This window comes from Ochotona princeps, chromosome 24 (genome assembly GCF_030435755.1).
Source record: "Ochotona princeps isolate mOchPri1 chromosome 24, mOchPri1.hap1, whole genome shotgun sequence".
In the NCBI taxonomy this organism is placed as follows: domain Eukaryota; kingdom Metazoa; phylum Chordata; class Mammalia; order Lagomorpha; family Ochotonidae; genus Ochotona; species Ochotona princeps.
Window position 1 is genome coordinate 7,380,704 of NC_080855.1, and position 25,416 is coordinate 7,406,119.

The window sequence follows — 25,416 nt, forward strand, 5'->3', positions numbered from 1 at the left end:
AAGGATTGCACTAGCACACAAATGTGCAAAGACCAGCTCTCGGGTGGACAAAGGAAGCCCCAGTGTTCATTCTGAAACCACAAATGTAACAATGTAACCTGTCCCTCAAACATAGGTACACAGGGCACCTGCAGAGCCCCGCAGCCCTGGGACACTCCCCATGCCCCTGTCCCTCAGACACAGGTACACAGGGCACCTGCAGAGCCCCGCAGCCCTGGGACACTCCCCATGCCCCTGTCCCTCAGACACAGGTACACAGGGCACCTGGCAGAGCCCCGCAACCCTGGGACACTCCCCATGCCCCTGTCCCTCAGACATAGGTACACAGGGCACCTGGCAGAGCCCCGCAGCCCTGGGACACTCCCCATGCTGCCCAACACCAGCAGTTTCTTCTGTGTACACCACACACTGGACAAGAAGATGCAGACAAGCAACACATGACGGGCAGGCTATTTTCTGCTCCAGCAAACCCAGCCACGCACAGCCCATGCACTCTAACCTCCAGCACACAACACGCCAGCAGCGGCAGCCCCTGCCTCCTCCTGCATGCCATCACAGGCAGCCACACTCCATGGGGAGTGAGCTGGCACTGGTTCTCCACACAGTGGTGTGACAGAGCGATGAACCCCGTGGCTTCTGCTCACACACAGCTTACACCAGCCCAACACAACTTGGCCTCATGGAACAGGCTGGGTGCCGAGCCCCATGAGCCTGGGACACAGGGGAGATTGTTACGGCCAACAGCAAGAACGCGCATAGACCACTGCAGGTGCAGCCTGAGCACCCTCAGCAGTGGGCTCTTGAGGGACTCAGTGCTGCTGTGCGGTCCAGCAGGTTAAGCTGCCACCTGCAAAGCCAGCATTTCATATGGGTGCCTGTTCCACTTTAGGCTGCTCTACTTCCAACCCTGCTTCCTGCTAATGACCTGGGAAAGGCAGTGGTACTCACATGGGAGACCCAGAAACCCCAGCCCCAACCACTCTCGCCTTTTGTGGGGTGCAACAGGATGCCAAGAGCACCCCCTTGTTCTCCAATTCTGCCATTCAGATAAATAAAATGAATCTTTAAAGTGTTGGACCCAACCTAACAGTGCAGGTCACCTAAGCACCAGCAGGGGGCACCCGGCTCTGTGGAGTCAAGGGTGCAAGGCCCCCACCCACTACACCTGTTGGCTCACTTGCAACCAGGAGTGAAAATTTAAGATGCAACACTCAGCGTGTGGCAGAAAATGCTGCATGGCTGTCTTGATCCCTCATCCCTCCTCTCCCCTCAGGAAGAACAGCCCCATGGCATTCTGATCCCTCACCCTCATCCCTCCTCTCCCCTCAGGAAGGACGGCCCCATGGCGTTCTGATCCTGCATCCCTCCTCTCCCCTCAGGAAGAACAGCCCCATGGCGTTCTGATCCTGCATCCCTCCTCTCCCCTCAGGAAGGACGGCCCCATGGCGTTCTGATCCTGCATCCCTCCTCTCCCCTTACAACGGCACCATAGCAAGACCCAGCAAGTAGCCAGTGGCTAAAGCCCTCCCTTTACACACCCAGGATCCCACATGGAGTTTTAATCCCAATCACCCTTCTTCCCATCCAGCTCCCTGCTTGTGGCCTGGGAAAGCAGTCGAGGACGGTCCACCCTGCACCCACGTGGGAGATCCGGAAGAAGCTCCTGCCTCCTGGCTTAAGATTGGCTCAGCTCCAGGCATTGCGACCGCTTGGGGAGTGAGTGATCGGACGGAAGATCTTCCTCTCTTTTCTCCTCTCTGTATATCTGCCTTTCCAATAAAGGTAAATAGGACTTCCTTCTTGGTCCTGGGTCACTCTCCACTGTCCCCCCACAGGCACACCAACCGTACCCCCAGGCATGCTGTTAGGGGCCAAGCTCAGGCTCCAGGATGCTCCCCAAGACCAGTCAGAAGGACGAGGGGTCTGTGGCATCGCCTAGTACCTGCACAGCCTCCCCGTAGCCCCTCAGCACCAACATCTGTAGCCAGGGCTCTCAAGGCCACTGGGAGGGTCCCTGCAACAGCCACTGATGACCCAGACAAAACAGGGCTCCAAACAGCCCTCCCAGATCCGAGTACCATCTGAAGCGCTCCCATCACTGCTACAGAACACACGCTCCCTGCTGAGCACACTGGCACCGTCTATAGTCCCGCCGTGACCAGGAAGACACAAGCATCCCCCACAGGCACGGGCGCTGCCATCAGTGCCCTCTGTAAGTGCCAGCACCTTGGCAGCACTGACAAGCCACCCTGAGGGTAACCAGACCCCACACAGCTCTCAGGTGTCTGCACGGCTTTATGTACAAGAACGTTCTTTGGCTCCTTAATTAAACACAAGTTTACACAATTTCAAACACTGCTCAGCACAGTAATACTATGTAAGTGTGGTGTGGAAAGGGGACAACGGGAGGCTGTTTTCTGGTGAGTGTCCTCGTCTGAGGACAGTGCACACTTACGCTTCTGCATCCTGTCACGGGAATAGACCCTCGAGGCCAGCGTGTGGGCCGTGGGCTGCGCGGTCAGGGTGTCCCTGCGCTCTGAGAGCAGGCGGCAGCTGCTGCAGGTGTATCCATTGTGCCCAGTGGCTTCGGCAGCCTCCACTGCTAGGGCTCCGTTTCCCTGAATGGCCGCTTTGCCTCCACCTACATTGTCAGAAAATAGACCCAATCTTGAACACAACCCGACAGTGTGCAGCTGGAACTTGTGAAATGTGTGAGGAAGAAAAGCCCAAAGCAATTACCTTTACTGTCACCATCATCGTCAAGACCTGCGAGAGAAACCACAGTTGCGCTGCCAAGCTTGGTAACAGAGGCCGCACAGACCAAGGGGGCCAAAGTGTGCCCAGCTGCAGGCACACTGCTCCTGCATCACAGGGCTGCACACCCGAGGGTCACGGAGAGAGGCCTGCCTCCTCACAGCCTGCCCGCTGTGGGCAGGGAGACAGCCTCACAGGCTAAGCAACAGAGCAGCCTCTAAAGTGACCAGGGCCTTTCACCTGCCAAGGACGGCCAGAGGCCTGCCTCCTCAGCCAGCTGGACCCTGTGCAAAGCCCAGGGTATGGTCATGGCCTTGGGGCAGGGAGTGCACCCCTCCCTCGTGGCTCAGGATACAGAGGGTCTTCTGGAACACCCAGCAGCTGCAGCGTCCCACCCCAGCACTACACCACCCATACCCCACTTGGGCACAGCTGGCCACGGCTGGCCAGGGCAGCAAGGAAGCACCCTTCAGGTGCCTGCAGAGAAGCCTTAGGACCCAGGTGCAGAACCCAGGCAGTAGCCACCCTCCCCACACCGAGGTGCATGGGCCCTGCACACCTCCCAGGCACTCACCCCAGAAGTGGTTCACCTCGGTCTGCTCACGGATCAAGGACTCATCCAACACATGCGCCTGCAGGGCCACAGCAGCCCGCGCACTGCGAGAGCCGCCCTGGCTGGTTGCAGCTCTCCGGAACGCGGGGCTCACACTAGGAGCAGCTTTGCCTGCACTTCTGCGCTGCCTTAGTGTTCTGCAAAGGAGAGAAGGAGCAAGCTCTCAGAATTCCCAGCACAGAGCTCTGAAAACACACACAGCATTTTAAGGCCAGCCATTTTCTAGTGCATTCTGCTGCTATGAACCAATCCAAAAGAGTTTTAAGCTGGGGTTTAGAGGCTCCTTCTAAAACCACCAACACAAAATAACGCAGGCTTCTACTGATTCTGAGCAAAGACGTACAACAGACCACAAGTAAAAGTGACCAAAACAAAAGGCTTGCACCCACAGACATGGACGTGCCCCGGCGAAGCCCAGCAGCGAGACATGTGGCGCCAGTGGAGATCTAGGGTCCTGTCTGACACGACAGTCCGAACAAGCCTGGGGGCAGGGGTGCAGCGGGTAAGCTGCAGCTGGTGACGCCAGGGTCCATGTAGGCACCAATTCAATACCCAGCTACCCCTTTTCTGATCCAGCTCCCTGCTAATGACCTGGGAAAGCAGTGGAATACAGCCCATGTGCCTGCGACCCTGCACCCACATGACAGACCCAGAGGAAGTTCACGCCTTCCAACAGGCCCAGTCCCAGCCAATGCAGCCATGTGGGGAATGGAAGGAATCTCTCTCTTGACTTCTCTGTAACTCTGCCTTTCAAATAAGAAAAAGAAAAAAAAATACGCATTTTATAATTGAGCAAACTGAGCATCAAGTTAAGGAGTAGAGAAACAGACTCAGCCCCTGCTCGAGCATCTGGGAGTGGCAGGGCCAGGTCACCAGGCAGGGCTGGCCCTGGGCTTCAGAGAAAAGGACAGAGAGACAAAGATCTTCCACCTTCTGGTTCACTCCCCACAGGCCCAAAACAGCCAAGTGAGCCCATTTGAAGGCAGGAGCCCCCTCTTGTCTCCCATGTGAGTGCAGAGGCCCAAGGACTTGGGCCATCCTCTTCTTTCTCAGGCTGTAACTAGGAAGCTGAATTGGAAGTGAGCAGCCAGGACTTGAACAGACACTGCAGGCAGAGGATTAGCCTGGTTTGCCACTGCAGCACCCCCAGAAACCTCCTTTTCAAATGTTAAACTCCCTCAATTTTTGCTGCTTCTTGATACAGATGGCCAAGCTATCAAAAAATCTCAACCGCCACACACGTGAAGCCTTTGGTGCAGGCTGCCGGCCTGTGACTGCAGGGTGGATCTGTGTGTGTAGGGTGGGGTGGACTTGTGTGCGTTACTATGGGGTGGACCTGTGTGCGTGACTGTGGTGTGCGTGACTGCGGGGTGGACTGTGTGTGTAGGGTGGGGTGGACCTGTGTGCGTGACTGTGGTGTGCGTGACTGCGGGGTGTACCTGTGTGTGTGCACACAATCTGGAATTCAGACAGCAAGGTTTTACATCAGTTTTGCCACAGCAAGCCAGAGCTGGGCGGGGCTCACCTGGGTACTCCGTCCTGGGCGGGCTGCGCGTCGCCCGCCTGGCTGTCCCCTGTGGAGTAGGTCGTCCTGACCAGGCGCAAACTACGGCGGGACATCCTGGGGGAATCAAACACGGGATCCAACCGGTGCTGTGTTTCGAAGTCCAGAGCATCAGAGGAATAGCTGGAGCTGTAAGGACGCAGCTGTCAGAGGGAAGCAGCGCTCCCGGCTCCCACAGCCCCTCGGTCAGCCTGCAGAGCAGCCATGCTGTGGACAGAGCCTGGAAGGAGGCGAGTGACCCTGTCCAGCCCGTCCCACTACACCTGCTCCAGCTGTCCCTGTCCCTCACTCAGAACTGCTGCAGGACACGAAGTCCATGAAGACCCACAGGAACATGAGGCAGGAGATGGAAGGGCTCACTCCCCAGAGGGTCACAGCAGCCGGGCTGCCACAGGGTGACCCAAGCCCGCCCAGGGACGCATCAACAGGGGCAGAGATGGGCACTGATATGAGATGTGGGCACCATAGGTGGCACCTGTGGCACAGTGCCAGCCCTACACAGGTACTGCTCTTGGCTCATCTTTGTGCTGTCCCCATCTAGGCATTGCCCTTCAGAGCAGCTGCTATAGCACGAGATGGAAGGCAGCCATCCTGGCCGCGGTCAGAGAGGGCCACCACGCCCTGCTAAGTGAAACACTCGGGCCCTCCTCTTCCTGCTCACCTATGAAGCCTTCAGCCATGCAGAAGCACAGAGCCTCACCACGAGGCCCCCCAGGTCCACGCCTCATCACTGCCCTAGCTTGCCACGCTCACCCTTCCCTCCAGCTCTTGGCAGGGGGTCCCAAAGCCAGATCTGTGTGCTGGACTAAGCCTCCCTGCCTGCCAGCCATCGGCCCTCCACCCCGTGACACCTTGTTCTGCCTCAGGGCCTGTTCCAGTGTTCCAGGGCCCAGTCTGGCTGCAGCTCCAGGCCCTGTGCTGACTCAGCCCTTCTGGAGGACCCAGTGCTCCAGGCCGTGCCCCTGGCGGGAAGGCTCACCTCACTCCTTCCTCCTGGAAGGCCCCACCCCTCTGTCCAGCACCATCTTCTGAACCAAGCTCCACAGCCACACCTCTGGCTCCCATCGCCCTAAAACAGTGCAGACTCCAAGCTAGCCAGCATAACCCCAGCCGGGGGGCCTCTGCCCTGCCCTCCCCGGGTCTCACTCGCCTGCCCTGGGCCAGCTGGAAGTGCTGCCAAGGCAGCCTCGGCAGGGTGGAGGCTGGGCATGAGAACATGACTGCAGGCTCACCAGCATGGAAGGGGAACAGCCGGGCCAGAGCTGCTCCGGCCTTCTGAAGCAACCAGGGGCCCGAGAACCACACTGCTTTTACAGCAAGGGCGACACAGCCTCGCTTCAAAAACCTTCCAAGGCCAGACTGCACAGGTGTCGTGAAGAGGCACTTTGCTAACAAGCAGAGCCAAGATAATCTGTCACCATTACTCCGCCTTATATTCCCTTAGAATTCATCCTATGGTCCTGAGCTTGCACTCACAGCCCCACCTGCCAGAGCCCACACCCCTCAGCCACACCCCACCCGCCAGAGCCCCGCCCCCCAGCCACACCCCTGCCAGAGCCCCACCCCCTCAGCCACACCCCACCTGCCAGAGCCCCACCCCCTCAGCCACACCCCACCTGCCAGAGCCCCACCCCCTCAGCCACATCCCACCTGCCAGAGCCCCGCCCCCCTCAGCCACACCCCTGCCAGAGCCCCACCCCCTCAGCCACACCCCACCTGCCAGAGCCCCACCCCCTCAGCCACACCCCACCTGCCAGAGCCCCCAACCCCTCAGCCACACCCCACCTGTTAGAGCCCCCAACCCCTCAGCCACACCCCACCTGCCAGAGCCCCCAACCCCTCAGCCACACCCCACCTGTTAGAGCCCCCAACCCCCCAGCCACACCCCACCTGTTAGAGCCCCCAACCCCTCAGCCACAGCCCACCTGCTAGAGCCCCCAACCCCTCAGCCACACCCCACATGCTAGAGCCCCCAACCCCTCAGCCACACCCCACCTGTTAGAGCCCCCACCCCCTCAGCCACACCCTACCTGCTAGAGCCCCGGCCCTGCCACACCCACCTGCTAGAGCCCCCACCCCCTCAGGTACACACCCATGAACCTTCAACATCTGTCAGGCCTAGCTACCAAACTCTAGCCAATGAGGTGATACTAACCCAGAAGTTACCTAACTCCTGTTCCTCACTTTTTAAAAAAGACCCTTAGACTTACTTGTTCCTTTGAAAATGTAACAGAGACTGCCTGCTCGGCGACTCACAACAGTGGGATCTGGGCCAGGCCCAAGGCAGAATAGCGGGAAGCAGCCACCGCCACCTCTGACACATGCTGGGTCACCTGGCACTGCACCACGGCCATGGCTCTGTGTGTCCCAGGCAGCTCAACTACAGGCCAGCAGGGCAGGTCAGCAATTTCTAGGACTCAAACCTTAGGGGCTGAACACAACCAGGTCCTGGGCAGCTGAGGGCAGTGGGAGCCCCACCACCACGCTGCTGCAGCAGGCCGCTGGACACAGAACTCTCCAGGCTGTGTATACCGATCACCACAGTCGTGCAGGAGACCCCGCGCCTGGGAGGGCTCTGAGGCCGTCTTGATGACTCACCGGCATTACCAGGGAAACACAGAGCCTTCCCAACGCCCCCCAACTCCCCGTGAGTCCCAGAGCCGTGGCCCGCCCCAAGCTACCTGACAGTCCTAGAGCGTGGCCTGCCCCGACTCACCTGAGCGCGTAGGTGTAGCCCGTGTTGTCTGGCACACACTGCGGAGGGCTGTAGAGGTGCAGCCGGGAGAAGTCCATGTCCTCGCCTCAGCTCATGCTGCAGGTGGAGACGGGAACAGGCCTTCAGGGACCTCAGCAGCACGCTTATCGCCAGGGCCATAAGCAGAGCGGCACCTGCCGAGGATCCAGAAGCCAACCTGGAACCCTTCCCAGGAGCACTAAGTACAGGAGCCACCTCAAGGAGGCGCTGCCTGCAATGGCCGGAACCGGACACGGCCCAGGAGCCGCCCTCTGCTCCCTCCCCAGGGACACAGATCAGCTCCGACATCCAAGTGCTGGCCTTGTTTCTCTGGTTGTCATCGAGACGTCTGTGGAACTGGAATGATTCGCTAAAAATATTCATGCACACACCCCAAATTAAAGAAACAAAGTCCTCATAGTAGTAATACGCATCATAACCTGTTGTTCAAACTCTACGAGATAAGACTAAAAATAAAGAGCGCCTTGGGCAACGGTATTTATGGACACACAACTGGGCTCTGTCGCAAACCACACAAGCCCGAGTCCCATCACCTGGTAACAGGCCACACACCTACTGAAGTCAAGGACTGACCACAGATTACATAGGAAACTTGACTGCTCCACACACTCCACAAAGCTCCTGGGTTTGGGATTGGGATAACATTCTACAACACTTCAGGTCTGTTCTGGGTCCCTGGTGCTCCAGCCAGCCAGAACTCACTCACCAAGCATAAGCTGCCACTTTGCAAACAAAATCAGCTACGGCTGTTTAACCCACGCAATGTTTAATACCTGTGTAACTGCCCCGACCTGCCCCATCTGCTCAACTCAACCCTTAAATCTGGACTGGGACGCCCAAGGCCCAATGGCTTGCTTGCTAACACACTCGAACGTCTCCAGCTCAGGGTTGCGGGCCGGCCAGCTCACATTGTCACTATGGAATGCAGCCACATTGTGGCCGTGTCATAATGCTCGCTGGCCACACTCCAGTTTAGTAACCACTCCCAAGCATGCAGACACCAGGCTGAGCACCACCGCTAATGCCCGTGACCCTCTCATCTCACACGCTTTGCTCCAAAGGCACCCTCCCTCCCTGGGTCAGTACACCCTGGCACTGCTAACACACTCAGAGTCCAGGCCAGAATGCCTAGACACCTACCAAGCACAGCCGAGAAGGGCCATCCTCGGCCCCACCCTCAGGTGTGGGGCCATCTGGGGCGCGATCCAACAGGCACCACTTCTCTTGATCTCCAACTCTGTCCTCCAAATTCATACGTACACCTTTTTTCTTAGAAGATGTTTGTTTCTACTTGAAAGGCAGATCGAGAAAGCAAACTGTCTGCCATCCGCTGGTTCACTCCCCAAGTGGCCCCAGTGGCTGGAGCTGAGCTGATTTGAATCCGGAGCTGATTTGAATCCAGGAGCTTCTTCCAGCTTTCCCATGTGGGTGCAGGGTCCCAAGGTCTGGGCCATGCTCTACTGCTTCCCCAGGCCACAAGCAGGGAGCTGGGTGGAAAGTGGGACAGCCAGGACACCAACCTGTGCCTCTATGGAATGCCAGTGCTTGTAGGGTGAATGCCATCTCTTTTTTTATTAAAATAAAATTAGGTGTTGGGGTGGGCACTTAGCCTGGCAGCTAAGATGCTGAGACTCCTGCGGCCCAGGTCCAGGTGTCTGAGTGCAAATCCTGGGTCTGTTCCCAAGTCCAGGTCCTGCCAAGGTGCACCCTGGCAGGCCCCAAGGAACAGCGAGCGTCCCCAGATGCAGTTCCAGCCCCAGTTCCTGGGGGCCCTTGGGAAGACAGCCAGTGATGGAAGTTCTTTCTCTATGCTGTCTCTTTCAAACCAATGAAAATGAGCAAAGCTTCAAAAGAGTTTACAGAAATCAAGGGTCCTGTGTCCTCGGGTCCTTTCTCTCCCTCCTGCCCGTAGACTCAGCAGACCAGAACAGGTGTGCAGCTCGGCCTGAGTCCTGTGAAGTCCAGCCCCGTACCCGCTGCAGCTCTGGCAAGGCTCTGAGTCCCAGGCGAGGCAGCAAGGAGCCCCGAATCCCTTCCAGATGCAGTACTCTGCAAGTAGACTCTTCATACTCCACATGTAACATTCATCTCATGTAAATTTTAAAACCAAAACATGGACCCAGTCTGATGGGCTACTGTCTAAATCCTTGCCTCGCGAGTGCCAGTACTCCACATGGGTGCTGGCTCATGTCCCAGCTGGCCCACTTTCATCCAGCTCCCTGCCTGTAGCCTGGGAAAGCAGCAGAGGACGGCCCAAAGCCTTGAGACCCTGCACCCATGTGGGAGACCCAGAAGAAGCTCCAAGCTCCTGGCTCCTGGATTCGGATTAGCTCAGCTCCAGCCGCTGTGGTCACCTGGGGAGTGAACCAGCAGATGGGAGATCTCTGTCTCTCCTCCTCTCTATAAACCTGATCTGCCTTTAACAAACATCACGCTGGATGAAAGAAATTCAAATCCTTCCTCGCAGGATCCAAGGGTGTCAGAACAATATCCAGGAGCCCTGAGCATTCCGCAGAAACAGAACAGTAAACTTCCTTCGGGACTAGGGAGGGGAGCTTTCTCTGGTCCTTGCCTGGTTCCAACTTTGGGTCCCCACCCTCTCTCGCAATGACCATCAGGATCGCTCCAGAAACCCCTCAAAACAAACAGAACTCTAGAATAGATAGAGAACAACAAGGAAAGCTTGGAGTCAGACAGGAAACGGTCAGCGTGATATACCTTACTAGGTGAGACACAAAGACTGGTTACTCCTCACTAGGGTATTGAGATTTCTCTGCACACCCCTCCTAAAGCTGTTCTGCAACTAAACTGTTGACATGTGTCTTGTTGGAGTTATAAGCCAGTCTAGACTACCAGGGAAAAAAAAGGGGCCAGGTTCAGCAAAATTATGCTTCAACGCTATATAATGCTAAATACTATAATGAAAATAGACATGAGATGGCTGAATAGTAATCTATAACCATTTTAAGGTGTATAGGGCCCGGTCGTGTATAAACTAAAATTGAAATGTCAACGAAGGAGTTACAGGATGTGTTAAAGAACTTGCATTTTTTTTAACATGTTGGTTACTCAATACTATGTCAATTAATTCCATAATGTTATAAATTGTTGCTGATGTTGTGTCGGGGCTTTTAATTGATGATACTTTGCCGGCTCTACCTTCAGACCAGAGATGGTCTTCCCAACAAGCCGTTGAATTTGTCTGGACAATAAGATGCTAGACTCTATGCTTGGTAGATGCTTGCAATGAAAGAATATGAACTTAGCTATTAAATTGTTGGAACACACACACACACACAAAAAAAAGAATATGAACTGATCTTGAACTGTGGTTATGCAACAGGGTGGAGCAATCCACCATGGGGGGGGGTTTGGGGAGGGGTGGGGGGAATCCCAGTGCCTATAAAACTGTGTCACATAATGCAATGTAATTAATTAAAAAAAATAAAAAAGCAACCATCAAGCTGGCAAAGGGCGGCTGTGCTGTGGGATGTGCACCTGCCCTGGGCGTGCCCTACCCACGGGGACCTCCACCTGCGGCTCAGAATCCACAACCTGCAGCGATGGAGGTGCTCCTGCCCACTAAATAAAACCCACAACTCTAGTCTGACCGGTGAGTGCTATGTCAGATAGGACTCACGCTGTAAATGCATAATGAGGTGAGCCAGCGGCTGCCCCATGAAGCAGCCAGCTCAGCTGTCACTCCTCAGCACCTTGTACATGCGTGGGCCCACTGAAGTGTAGGCAGACCCAGCAGGTTCCTCAATTCTAAAACAAAGGGGCTGAGAACTCAAACAGCCGTGACACAGCAAGACGAGGAAGAAACCAAGCGCGTTCTGGGTCACCGAAGCACGAGATCCCCCAGGCCCCGCTGCATGGCCAGCCTCGAGCACACTGCCGCCCTGGATGCCCTCGCCGAGCAGCGCTGAGGCCAAGGCTACAGCTGCAGTGCCGAAGGGACTGTCTTGGCATTCAGCACCGAGAAGTCTCACCGACTGGACACAGCATAAAGCACCCCAGGGACCCTCTGATCACCCCAAGCTCAGGGCCAGGGACTCCTAGTGGACATGCCGTCCTCAACCAAGTGTGAGATCCCACTCCCTTGCCGTACACTTCTGAAAAAGGGTCCCCCCACAAAAGCACAGATATCTGAGAAAGGCAGAGTGTAACAGTACAACAGAGGACGGAGGACGGAGCCCCTGCAGGGCCAAGCAGGACGCAGCGCCCCAGTACACAGGCTAACACTGGACACCGCTGAAGGCCCAGGCAGGCAAAGCCGCACAAGCAACTCAGCTGGCCAGAGGGCGCCACACTCAACTCAGGAAAAACATGGGCCTCATGGGCCTACCTCAATGGGCCGGGGCTGTGGCACAGCATGTTAAGCCTCCATTGTGGCTAACCTGTCCCATATGGTACCGGTTTGAGTCCAAGCTGCTCCACTCTCATCCAGCTCCTTGCTTATGGCCTGGGAACCTGGGGGGAGGGAAGAAAAGCCCTCAACATGCCAGGGCCTGGAGGGAGAGGCTAAAGACAGGAAAGCGAGGCCCATCCGCAAGAGGACAGGGCTGGCCAGGCGTCAGTGGCACCCCACAGGAGAGGGCGTGGGGTGCAGCTGGCTCCACTCCCCACCCGAGCTGCTCCATACACAGCCCAGGAGGTAACGGGTCCCTGTGGGAGACGTGGACGGAGCTCCTGGCTCCTGCCTTCAGCCTGGCCCAGAGCTGGCTGCTGCAGGCATGCGGGCAGTGCAACAGCGCATGGGAGAGCTCTCCTTCTGCCTTCCACATAAACAACAAACAATATGCTTTTATAAAAAGGTGACAGCTTTTCCTAGAGCTAGAGACAGGCAAGGTTCCACTTGGGCTTGGGCCATTGCTTCTGACACTATCCCGGAAGTCAATACAAAGGTGAGACAGACACACATCAGGAAGGGATCTCAGATGCATCAGCCCACGTGAGGGGAGCTCGGACCCCCAGTCAGGAACACGTCAGCCCACGTGAGGGGAGCTCGGACCCCCAGTCAGGAACACCTCAGCCCCAGTGATGGGGAGCTCGGACCCTCAGTCAGGAACACCTCAGCCCCAGTGATGGCTCGGACGCTCACAGGAGCGCACACAGTTGAGCTGCCCCAGTGGCCTGCCGCCTGCAGGGAAGCAGCAGTCACCATCAGCGGGGACACCCTTACACCAGACACAGCAGGAGCTCAAGCCAGATCAAACCCCTAAATGTAGGAATTAAAAACATCAAACTTGGAAAAGTTCAGATGGGTGAATTCTTCAGAGCCTGGAGTTGTCCAAGGCAAGGTAGAAGGACACTGCAACACTGTGCTGTCACCTGTGCCTCAGGGGACGTGACCCTGAGCCGGGAGACTGCCAGCACCTGCAGCTCACCTGGCTGATAAGGTCCAGGTGTGTCTGAGAGAGCTGCCTGCAGAGCTCCCACAGGCAACCAAAGGGCAAGTCCGAGGTCACCCCTCAACGCCCTAACACTCACTCTCCACATTCCAGGACCCAGGGTGTCTGGAGCCCCAACTCACCTCACACAGGGGAACCCGCTGTGCCCCAAGGCTACCCCAGGCAGGGAAGCCCGCTGCACCCAGAGCCCACCCCGAGCAGGGGAGTCCGCTGCACCCGGAGCCCACCCCGGACAGGGGAGCCTGCTGCACCCGGAGCCCACCCCGGGCAGGGGAGCCCGCTGCACCCGGAGCCCACCCCGGGCAGGGGAGTCCACTGCACCCACAGCCCACCCTGGACAGGGGAGTCCACTGCACCCCGAGCCCACCCCGGACAGGGGAGCCCGCTGCACCCCGAGCCCACCCCGGACAGGGGAGCAAACAACACCCTGAGCCCACGCCGGACAAGGGAGCAAACAACACCCTGAGCCCACCACGGACAGGGGAGTCCGCTGCACCCAGAGCCCACCCCGGACAGGGGAGCCAGCTGCACCCGGAGCCCACCCCGAGCAGGGGAGCCCGCTGCACCCGAGCCCACCCCGGGCAGGGGAGCACGCTGCACCCCGAGCCCACCCCGGACAAGGGAGCCCGCTGCACCCAGAGCCCACCTCAGGCAGGGGAGCCCGTTGCACCCGGAGCCCACCCCGGGCAGGGGAGCTCGTTGCACCCCGAGCCCACCCCGGACAGGGGAGCCCACTGCACCCGAGCCCAACCCGGACAGGGGAGCCCGCTGCACCCGGAGCCCACCCCGGACAGGGGAGCCCGCTGCACCCGGAGCCCACCCCGGACAGGGGAGCCCGCTGCACCCAGAGCCCACCCCGGGCAGGGGAGTCCGCTGCACCCACGGCCCACCCCGGGCAGGGGAGTCCGCTGCACCCACGGCCCACCCCGGGCAGGGGAGCCCGCTGCACCCGGAGCCCACCCCGGACAGGGGAGCCCGCTGCACCCGGAGCCCACCCCGGACAGGGGAGCTCGTTGCACCCTGAGCCCACCCCGGACAGGGGAGCCCGTTGCACCCCGAACCCACGCCGGGCAGGGGAGCCCGCTGCACCCGGAGCCCACCCCGAGCAGGGGAGCCAGCTGCACCCACAGCCCACCCCGGACAGGGGAGCCCACTGCACCCACAGCCCACCCTGGACAGGGGAGTCCGCTGCACCCGGAGCCCACCCCGGACAGGGGAGCCCGCTGCACCCGGAGCCCACCCCGAGCAGGGGAGCCAGCTGCACCCAGAGCCCACCCCGGGCAGGGGAGCCCGCTGCACCCTGAGCCCACCCCGGACAGGGGAGCCCGCTGCACCCAGAGCCCACCCCGAGCAGGGGAGCCACCTGCACCCGGAGCCCACCCCGGGCAGGGGAGCCCGCTGCACCCGGAGCCCACCCCGAGCAGGGGAGCCCGTTGCACCCTGAGCCCACCCCGAGCAGGGGAGCCCGCTGCACCCGGAGCCCACCCCGGACAGGGGAGTCCGCTGCACCCCGAACCCACCCTTGACAGGGGAGCCCGCTGCACGCGGAGCCCAACCCGGGCAGGGGAGCCCGCAGCACCCCGAACCCACCCCGGACAGGGGAGCCAGCTGCACCCGGAGCCCACCCCGGACTGGGGAGCCCGCTGCACCCCGAACCCACCCCGGAGAGGGGAGCCCGCTGCACCCGGAGCCCACCCCGGACAGGGGAGCCCGCAGCACCCCGAGCCCACCCCGGACAGGGGAGCCCGCAGCACCCCGAGCCCACCCCGGACAGGGGAGCCAGCTGCACCCGGAGCCCACGCCGGACTGGGGAGCCCGCTGCACCCCGAGCCCACGCCGGACAGGGGAGCCCACTGCACCCCGAGCCCACCCCGGACAGGGGAGCCCGTTGCAGCACCGCCCGGGAAGCGCCAGCCCGGAGGAGCCCAGGAGGTCGAGGGCCAGCCGACACCACCGGGTGTCCAGCGCCCCCGCGTCCTCCCCGGGGCGCCGGGCATCGTAGCTCCGGCCGGCCAGGGCCGAGGCCCGGGAGCCCCTCATGGCGGCCGCGGCCGTTGGCGGCCCGGGGGTGTCCGCCCGCCACCCGGCCCCGCCGCTCCCGCAGGGGTGCGGCCCGCACTCGTCCGCCAGCCACCCCGGCGCTCCTCGGCGTCCGCCGCGCCCCCACGGGCCGCCCCGGGCCCGGAGCCCGGTCCCAGCTTACCTGCCGCCGCCGCCGCAGGCTTCGCCGCGCCGCCCAGGCCCGGCCGGAGAGGACGCCCCGAGGGCGCTGGCCAATCGGGCGCCGCGCCCGCCCCCCGGGGGGGGCGGGAACCCCGCGGCTTTCACCAATCCCTAACGGGCTCCCGAAGCGCCTTGGCCAATGACGATGCGGCTCCCGGCCGCAGGCTGAGTGAGGCGCAGGGAGCGGGAGGAGCCCGGATGTCGTCACTGGGCGGGCCGCGCGTGGCGCGGGGTCGCGGGGCCCCCGGGTCTGAGGGAAGGGGCACCTCCGCACCCCGGGGGTGGCCTGCCGGCTCTCCGGGCAGTGATCCCGCACCCCGGGGGTGGCCTGCCGGCTCTCCAGGCAGTGACCCCGCACCCCGGGGCCTGCTTCCCCGCGGGTCCTCCGGAGCAGCTTTGCTCCCGGTAGCCCGGGCTGCCGTCCACACTGCACGGCCTCATCCCGCACCCCATGCGGGCCTCCGCAGCCACTGCAGTGCCCCTGGCCTGAGCCCCTTTCTTATCTGCCCCTCACAAACGTCCCTCTTTGCATTTTTACAAGTAGACCTTTCGCTTGTGAAAACCGGGATTGTGCCTGTTGTCCAAACAGACCAAGCTGATTAGGGGTGCCCATGCCTGGCCTCCCTGTGGGCACTGCGAGGCCTCAGCCCGAGAGGCCGCCGGTGGCTCCTCTGCCCAGCGCCCTGACATGCCTGGAAGGTGGCGGAGGCCTTGGCTGCTGCACCCAGGCAGGCCCTGGAGGCAACAGGCGACAGGTGGGGGGGTGCCCGCTGCCTTCATCCTCCCCGTGCCAAGGTGGCCAGGCGGTTGTAAACAAGGACTCCTGCGGGATTTAAGGCCCGGCTCTGCAGCTCCGTGCCATCTGGGGGAAGCTGTGAAGGCAAAGGCAGGGCCGGCTGAGGGCCCTGCTCCCGGTGGGAGGGCTGAGTCCGGCCCATCTGCCCAGCAGGGTGGGAGCCACAGGGCACCCAGCTCCTCCTGGTGGCTCCAGGCCATCCCTAGGACTGGTGAGGTGGGATTCCAGCACCAGCCGCCCCCCAGGGCAGGATGATCTGTCTACAGATGGCTCACCTTCTTCACACCCGCAGGCACCCTGGATGCCCCACTGGACCTGGATGCTTCCTGGGTTTTGTTTGTTTTATCATTTTTTAAACTAATGATTACATGGTTGATCAGGGTGGAAAGGATCAAGGTTTAGGGAAAACTGGGTGAATTCATTGCTTCCAGAATTGCTACTGCTTCTTGTTCCTGGGGTAAGGAGAGAAACAAAGGGGGAACCTCATGACCTTCCACACGTCCCATCAGTACCCGGAGGTGAGGACCGGCCACCGCACATCAACCCAGAGTCTCCACGTGGACACATTCTGAGGGTTCTGTCCAGGTGGTTTGGATAGTTCTGAAGTGCTGCCGGTTCTTCCGGTCCGAGAATGATGTCACCCTCCCAATGTTCCTTGGCTTCATTCACTGGAATTTGTTGCTGTCACCTATTGCGGTTTAACACACTTGCTGACTGACCACCTGGGCCTCCCAGACCCCTTGGCTCTCGCCCTACATCCCCCTCCACCTGCCGCTGACCACCAGGCTGGGTACGTGTGTCCCCACAACGACTCTGCTGCTCTTCCTCCCTTCTTGGGAGCTTCACACCAGACTTCCTGCGTTCCCTCACCCCGGCCCTGCCTCCCTCAAAGAGGGACTCAGAGACCACCTGCTCCCCTGCCCCCCTTGCCAGAGGCCACCTCCCTGTTGGCCCACCTGCCAGCAGAGCTGTGGCGTGTCCCTGGAAGCAGATCTGCGAGTCCAGCCCGTCTCACTTTCAGCTGCCCTGACCGTGGCAGGAGCTGCCCTCCGTCCTGTGTGCACCCTTGACCTTCAGCCCTCTCAGCACGTGCCTGGATGGTCAGACACAGCCGTCACGACTACTGGGGCACTTGGAAGGCTTCTGCCGCCTTCATAGGCACATTGTAAGGGGGCTGGAGCAGGATGGGGGTGGGGATGTGAAGGGGTACTCAAATTAGAACTGCTGGTACTGCTGGCTTGCCCTGCCCTGCCCTGCAAACAAGGAGCCACTGTCTGGGAGAGCAGCAGGGTGCATCTGCTATGCAAAGCCACAGGGTAGTTTCTGAAAACAATGAACAGATGGGCAAGCCCCAAAAAGAGACAGCAGACCCTGGAAAACAGCCCCCTGGACAGGCCAGTGCCGGCTATGAGCAGACCCAGAGCAGGGCCTGTGTGACAGATCACATGGCCCTGCTCACAGGGGTCTCGCCACAGGTTCATCACCCTTCCTGGTGCTTTCACTGCCTGCCCTGGATGCTGCCAGATCCCTGAAGCCAGTCAGAGGACCTCGGAAAGCCTGGGAAAGCAGTGAAGGATGCCCCAAAGCCTTGGGACCCTGCACCTGCATGGGAGCCCTGAACAAGTTCCTGGCTCCTGCCTTTAGCCTGGCCCAGCCCTGGCTGTTGCTGCCATTTGGGGAGTGAACCAGCAGATGGAAGATCTTTGTCTCTCCCTTTCTTTGCAACTCTGCCTTTCAAATAAGCAAAATAGAGTCCAGCATGGTGGCCTAGCAGCTAAAGTCATCGCCTTGAATGCTCCGGGATCCCATATGGGCGCTGGTTCTTATCCCAACAGCCTCACTTCCCATCCTGCTCCCTGCTTGTGGTCTGGGAAAGCAACTGAGGACAGCCCAAAGCCTTGGGACCCTGCACCCGCATGGGAGACCCGGAACAGCTCTGGAAGAAGCTCCTGGCACCTGGCTTTGGATCGGGGCAGATCCGGCCATTGGAGCCACGTGGGGAGTGAACCAATCAATGGACAGAAGATCTTTTTCTCTGTAACTCTTTTTCTCTCTATAAATCTGGCCTTCAATAAAAATAAATAAAACCTTAAAAAAAAGCAAGCAAGCAAACTGCCAACATGTCAAGTTTATAGGCTTTCACAGCTTTTGTTTTAAAGATTTATTTATTTAGAAAAGGCAGATTTACAGAGAAATGAGACAGACTGAAAGATCTTCTGTCCACTGGTTCACTCCCCAAATGGCCACAATGGCCAGATGTGTGCTGATAGGAGCCCGGAGCTCCATCTGGACCTCCCAGGTGGGTGCAGGGGCCCAAGCACTTGGGTCATCCTTGGTTGCTTTCCCAGGCCACAAGCAGAGCTGGATTGGCGGTGGAGCAGCCAGGGAACCAACTGGCACCTATATGGGATGCAGGCGCTTATAGTCGGAGGATTAGGCAGGAAGACCCCAGGACTTCACAGCTTTAAACCTAAGATCCCAACTTCCTTGGAGAGGTGGGTGTCTGGCGGTGGGCCTGCCATTCTGTGGCTCCTTTCTGGGCAGCTGCTGGCGTGTGAGACCAGCCCTCCCCAGGGGCTAAGAGTGGAGTGGAGCAGGGCCAGGGGGCCGAGGGTGGGGATCCCGTAGTGGCAGTGGCAGCTGCTCCGAGGCCTTCCTGCGGATGAGGGCCACCCACAAACCCCAGTGCGAGGAGGGCAGGCCTCAAAATAGACTTTGGGGTCTGCGTGGGTATGACCAGCTGTGCCCTTGGGGTCAAGGAGCTTGGGCGGGGAGCAGAGGCGACAGCAGCACTATTGGCCGGGACCCGGGCGCTGGCACCTCAGCCTGGGCATTGGCCGGGACCTGGATGCTGACACTGCCTGGGGCGCGGAGGAGCCAGTGAGATTGTCGCCATGGCCACTCACTTGCAGCTTTTACGGTTCGAATCTGCAAGTGACACTTGCTTTGTCACAGGGCAAACCACGGTGGAATCTGCTGTGGTGGTGCAGACGCCTGTGGGACGTGTTCAGTGAAATCATGGAAACCAAGAAGGTGATTTCAAACCTAGAAATTAAAAAAAAAATCTTTCTTAGAAAAAGAGAGAGGGAAGGAGAGAGAGAGAGAGCTTGCTCATTAGCTGGTTCACGCCCCAAACCCTGCACAGGCCAGGCCAGAGAGAGGCTGAAGCCAGGAGCCTGGTGCGCAGGCCCATGCACCTGCACTGTCACTCGTGCCCTAGGGCAGCAATGGGAAGCCTGATCGTAAGCAAAACTGGGAGCTGGCCCTGGAAGGCCATAACTTACGGCTTGCGTTCACACACGTCCTGAGGTTGCCCAAGAAAGCATGGTGACCAGGAGGGTGGGTGACACATCTGTTATCACGATTTCCTGTCATCTTCCTGCACTGCCTGCCGGCCCCAGGCAGTTGAGGGTGGTGCCCACACAGGCGTTGCTGGGTGTGGTGGAGACTCGGGCTGTGCAGGCGGCTCACCACGCCTTCCTCTTCGGGATCCAGCTGGGGGTGCTTTCCTGATCCTTATCTGACACCAGCTAAAACCTGGCTAGCTGCTGAACCCACACTACCTGTCACCGGGCACAGCCGATGGAGCAGGCCTAGGCCCGGGCCTGGGCATTGGCTGAGCCTGGAAGACTGGTCCATGTGCAGGACTGTGGGCCGCAGGCAGACGATCCTGCCGCAGCCTTGGTCACGGCAGCCGGCATCCCTGCCGGGGTGGCGCAGCAGTAACTGCAGGAGCAGCATGTGGATCTGCGGTTTCCCCCAGCATGACCACACCCATCACTGCACCCCTGCACAGGCTTCCTGGACACAGGACTCTCAGGACTAACACGAGATGGAACCTGGTGGGTGGAGAGTCCCCGGCTGTGAGGCCTGGGCTGTGGACAGGGCACGGGCTCCGACAGATGGGACCAGCTCCATCCTGCGGTGGTGCCCAGGAAGGTGGGTCTGGGTGGTCTCGTGTGTTCTGCAAAACCAAGGGCCTCAGTGCCTGTCCTTCAGGCCAGGAAGTAATGCCAAGTCAGGTAATGGAGAGCTTAATGCAGCTGTGCTGTGGCACAGCAGGCCCTGGCCTGTGCCACTATCCCACGTCAGAGCACTGGCTCAGGTCCCAGCTGCCCCGCTTCCCAGGTAGCTCCCGGCTAATGCGCTTGGGAGAGTCGCAGAGGGCACCTGGATGGAACTCCATGGCTGCTGTGGCCATCTGGGGAGTGAACTAGCAGGTGCAAACTCTCTCTGCTACACAAACAAATGTTTTTTAAAAGGTCTGCTGTTAGCCCAGCATGGTAGCCTAACAGCTAAAGTCCTTGCCTTGAACGTACTGGGATCCCATATTGGCGCAGGTTCTAATCCCGACAGCCCCACTTCCCATCCTGCTCCCTGCTTGTGGCCTAGGAAAGCAGTGAAGGACGGCCCAAAGCCTTGGGACCCTGCACCTGCATGGGAGACCAGGAAGAGGCTACTGGCTCCTGGCTTCGAATCAGCTCAGCTCTAGCCGTTGCAGTCACTTGGGGAGTGAATCATCGGGCAGAAGATCTTCCTCTCTGTCTCTTCTCCTCTCTGTATATCTGACTTTCTAAGAAAAATAAATATTTAAAACATAAGTCTGTTGTGAAGTCTGTGCCCACAAAGGCGGCTCTGGCTCTGGCTGGGGAGCAGCTGCCCCCGCAGGGAGCCCGCCTTGACCATGGCTCCTCTTCCTGCAGCGTCCATTGCAACAAAGCTTTCTGGAAGCTTCCATGAGGATGTTTGTTAGCGAACCGGCAATGTGGCTGCATGTGGCACACAGGACAGAGCTGCCCTTGCTAACCAGCTGGCTGTCTGTAGATGTGAGGGGTCCCTCTAGAAAGGCCTCAGAAGGAGGCTGGTCATGGAACACTGCCATCGGTGACCTGCCCCGACAGCCACCATGCTGCCAGACCAGGCCAGGCCTGCAGACGGCAGAACCTGCACAGTACATCCATAAACGACGGTGCCCAGAGTGGGACAGCTGGCACTAATGCTGCAGTGCTTAACCTGAGAGGAGACAGGCGGGCACTGACTGGGCTGGTTCAGGCCCCGCTACGTCCTCCCTGCAGCTGCACACAGAAGATGCTGATGTGGAGCTACTCAGGGTTGGCGAGGGTGCCAGCTGGGGACACCAGCCTCTCGGGGTCAGCGAGGGCGCTGGCTGGGCACACCAGCCACTCGAGGTCGGCGCCAGCCACTTGGGGTCAGCTAAGGCGCCAGCTGGGGACACCAGCCTCTCAGGGTCGGCGAGGGCGCCGGCTGGGCACACCAGCCACTTGGGGTCGGCGAGGGCGCCGGCTGGGGACACCGGCCAGTTGGGGTCGGCGAGGGCATGGGCCGGGGAGGTGCTCACCGCCCTCCCCCTACCCTGCCTCAGGAGCTGTGGCCCCCCACTCTGCACAGACCACCATGCAGGGTCCAGCGCTGTCACTGATGGACCCCAGAAGTGCTGTGCTCCCTCGGGTAGCCTTCCACAGGGCCGCCATGCTGTTGTGGTCTTAGGCAGCCAGTTCAGTGTCATGAGCTTATGGAATAATGGGATGTGGGCAGAGAAGCCATGCCTCCCACACCCATAACACCCTTCCTGCCACCTGTGAGTAAATGACACTCATCCATGAGCACCTGGGACCCGAGAGGGGTGGTGCTGCATTGTGCAACCACTCCCCTCCAAGCCCCATAAAGACCCCGTCACGCACTTCCATGGCTCTGGCACCTCTCCCTCTTCCCAGTCCCTGCTTGCTCACTGGCTTCCTGCGGACAGACTCCGAGGACAGGCAGCCCTGAGTGTGGTCCCCCTCTGTTCACTGCTTGGACAGGACAGTGAAGGTTTTAATGCTAAGATGCTTTGTATTGTTAATTTGTGTACTTTTAAGAATTCCTGGAGATGTGAGACCTAGCAATAATGGAGTGTGGGCAGAGAAGCCAGCGAAAGGTGAATGTTTTGGCTTTGTAAATGTGCCCAGGTTGTTCACTGTGTCTCTTAGGATAACTTATATAACCAGGAAGGCTGGACGGTCTTGTGTTTAATGGACAGACTTTAGGGTAGTGACCATTTGTTCTCTCAGACTGGACTGCCACATGGACTTGCCATTTGCTCATTTCTAGTGGGCCCTGCCATTAACCAAGATCACCAAGCTTGGTTAATAATGACTCCTTAACACATCCTAGGCTTGTCTGGCGTGATCTTTCATGCCCACAATGCTGCCACCTAACACGGCAGTCACCTTCCCATCTAGCTACGGGCAGAAACCAAGCTCCTAGGCAGAAGGCCAGGCCTGGGCATGTCTCAGGGTGGGGCAGAGGGAAGGAGAACCCCAGGGTGGGAAGCATGGGAGGAGACAACACCCAGAACAGCACCCAAGGCGGCGGGCGGTGACTGTAGTGGGCAGGGAGCAGGGGGTTGGCATCCAGGCACCTAGCTTCTGCTGCATTCCCTACTCTGGTCAGGCACATGGCCCTGGCCTAAAAGCCACATAGCCCTTCTTCATGGCAACATGGCAGGTGGCCCGGGAGAGTCCTCCAGGGCCTCTGCACGCTGCATGGCTGGGAGCTCTGTGCCTGGACCGGAAGCTCCTGCGCAAGCTGCACTTAGAAGCAGAGCTGAAGAACCCAGAGCACCCGGGGGTCCCGGACCACCAAGGGGGGCCGCTTCCAGCATAAGAGCACCCGGGGGGTCCGGGCCACCAAGGGGGGCTGCTTCCAGCTAAAACAGCCCAGGGCAGGCCAGAGCCCTGGCCCAGCAGGTGCCACTGCTGCCTGAGAGGCCAGTGTCCTGCAATGCGGGCTCCAGCCAGCCACCATGCTGCCTGCCCGGGCCAGCGTCCTGCAGTGCGGCTCTAGTCCCAGCCACTGTGATTCCGTCCGTCTTCCTGCTGGTGAGTCTGAAGGGCAGCGACTGGCAGGCAGAGGAAACAGGCAAGATGGCAGAAGCTGTGGGCAAAGGGTTCAACCCTCGGTAGGGAAGGAGAGAGCATCTAGGTTTGCTCCTGTGAGAATGTTCCAGATGAAGATCTGACAGGCTCTGCCACAAGGGCCTGGTTGTCACACCGGCAGCGGCAGAGTGGCTCCAGAAACAGGTGCTCCCACACACCAGCAGAACTCACGGCAGAGCTGGGAATGGAACCTGCAAGCAAAGAGATCAGACAGGAAGGCAAGGGCCGGGGCGGGGCGGGGTGGGTAGAAGACCCTGGGGTGAGGAACTCCTCCTGGGGCATGCCACCAAGCAAGCGGACCTGCACTCATTGGGGGGAACTTGGGGAGTCTGATCGTTGTCATCCAGCATGCTTGGAGATGGAGTTACCGGGGCTAGGGCCGCGGCACAGCAAGCTAATCCTCCACCCGCAGAGGTGGCATCACATATGGGCACCTGTTTGTGTCCCAGCTGCTCCATTTCCAATCCAGCTCCCTGTGTATATCCTGGGAAGGCAGAGGAGGAGGGTTCTGTCTTAGGGTCCCTGCATGCACATGGGAGACCTGGAAGCTCCTGGCTCTGGAGTGGAGGGTAACAGGAAGCGTTCCCAGCACAGGGCACAGCTGCCCCAGGAAACACAATGGCCGCACGGGGGGGTGGGAGGCGCCTGACCGGAAGCAGGCCACCTGTCCCAAGCAGCCTCCCACTGCTCCCCGATGGCCACCCTTGTACTTGCTGCAGCTGGGAAAGGCAGGCGGGCAGCTGAGGCCTTGCTGGACTCCCTCCAGCTTGCCACTCTGAGGCAGGCGGACCAGTGCTGGCACTCCATGTCCCACTCACCCCAGCCTGGGGACAGTCCTCTGCCTGCCCTCACCCCTCCATGATTATTTTAAGCTCTCTCCTGAAACCCTAGGCTTCAAGGACAGCTGTGGGCACAGGACAGCTTGCCAATCAGTGTTTGCTCCCTCCTCCTGGGGTCAGCAGTTCACACCAACACGCTCCAGCGCCACAAGCAGGCGTGGCACCCTGGCACCATGCTTACTGCCCGAGTTCTCGTCCGTGGCCCAGCCAGTCCTGGCCCTGCTCAGGCTCTCATGTTGCACACAGACATCGTGTGTCCACCAGCCCGGGGCTGTCGCTCCAGACCCCCTTCTCTCTGAGGAGTGGTCTGACTGGGGCACAGCTCTGATTATCCTGCAAGTGCGAGTCTGATGCACTCCCACAAGGAGACGGAGCTTATGCGACTTGGGTGCACACACCGCAGTGGCGTCGGTGTGTCCTGCCGTGGTACCACCCAGCTCTCCCCTGCAGGGTACCTGTGTGCCCTGCTAATCAACAGGCTTCCTGGCAGGAGGTGTGTGGTGCACAGGGAACCGAGCGACATCTACCCAAAGCCACGTCTGTCTCCCTCATTGTGGTTGCAGTGAGGGGCACAGGTCCCGCGCCCCTCAGGTGGAGACCTGGAAGAAGCTCTGGGCCGGCCCAGCTCTGACCACAGTGGCCATCTGGGGAGTGAAGCAGGGGATGGAAGACCTGCCTCTCTCACTGCCGATCACATCCTTGACACAATAACAGCGTGTGAGGCTAGCCATGGGCGGTGGCTGGCACAGCAGCGAGCCGGAGGCCCAGCACTGCCTCTTCAGGGCTTGGCTCCACTTTCCTCGGAGTACACAAACAGTACTCCATCTGGCCTTCTCAGCCATGTTTATCTCGAATTCTGCTTTTCAGGTAACAGAATACCCAGCTCAAAGTGGCTTTAGAAGTTAGGGTTTCTATGACTTGGAGTGGGCTGCAGGCATGGTGATGTAAATTTAATGAGGGCAGCAGCGAGAGGGCCCATCCGCCAGCTTGCTGTGCAGTGCCTGCAGGGGCTCCCGGCCAGAACCGAGCCCAGGTCTCCCTCCACGTGCTGGGGCCACCACGGCTGTGTCCCAGGGTCCACCCCAGCTGGAAGCAGGGGTCGGGGCAGACCCAGGCACTCCGGTGTGGCGCAGGGTCCTCAGCCCGAGGTTAGACGCCTGGCCTTGCAGGAACCTGAGCAACTGTGCGTTGAGGGGCAGCAGGCCAGCTTTTGTTCAGGCCGTCACAGAATGCCAACATACAAACAAGGCATGTCCTACTCTGCCTGAGCCACCCCTGAATGGCCAGGTGGGGACACACACTCACCACCCAGTGTCCAGAGCGGTGCCCACTGGCTGAGTCCTTGTCGTGAACCCCACCCTCGTGTCCACCTCTTCTGTGCAGGCTGGAAGTGTGCCCTGTGGGCTGCGCACTTCTGAGTGGCCACATCCTGGTCAGTGCTATGGCCTGGTCTTAAGCATTGCTGGGAAACTGGTTCTTCTTGGGGGGTTCCTAACTCCGGGAAGCCACTTGCACTGTGT

The 25,416-nt window shown here is 59.7% G+C and overlaps 1 protein-coding gene across 11 annotated transcripts in view; it reads right to left on the reverse strand.

The window, feature by feature from the left end:
- SUN1 (Sad1 and UNC84 domain containing 1) overlaps nt 1–19,511 on the reverse strand; it is a 41,438-nt gene extending 21,927 nt beyond the window's left edge. For 3 of the 11 annotated variants that reach the window (XM_058680390.1, XM_058680389.1, XM_058680383.1), the window contains exons 1-5: nt 7,648–7,796; nt 4,893–5,060; nt 3,329–3,504; nt 2,740–2,766; nt 2,456–2,641 (exon numbers count right to left, since the gene is read on the reverse strand). In XM_058680390.1, the coding sequence (XP_058536373.1) occupies nt 2,456–2,641; nt 2,740–2,766; nt 3,329–3,504; nt 4,893–5,060; nt 7,648–7,724 (634 nt within the window). In that variant the 5' untranslated portion in view covers nt 7,725–7,796. Of the gene's footprint in view, nt 1–2,455; nt 2,642–2,739; nt 2,767–3,328; nt 3,505–4,892; nt 5,061–7,647; nt 7,800–8,553; nt 8,576–15,303; nt 15,437–19,403 lie in introns of those variants that run through there. The other 8 variants (XM_058680392.1, XM_058680391.1, XM_058680385.1 and 5 more) reach the window with 7 other exon arrangements.
- Between the last annotated feature and the right edge of the window lie 5,905 nt (nt 19,512–25,416).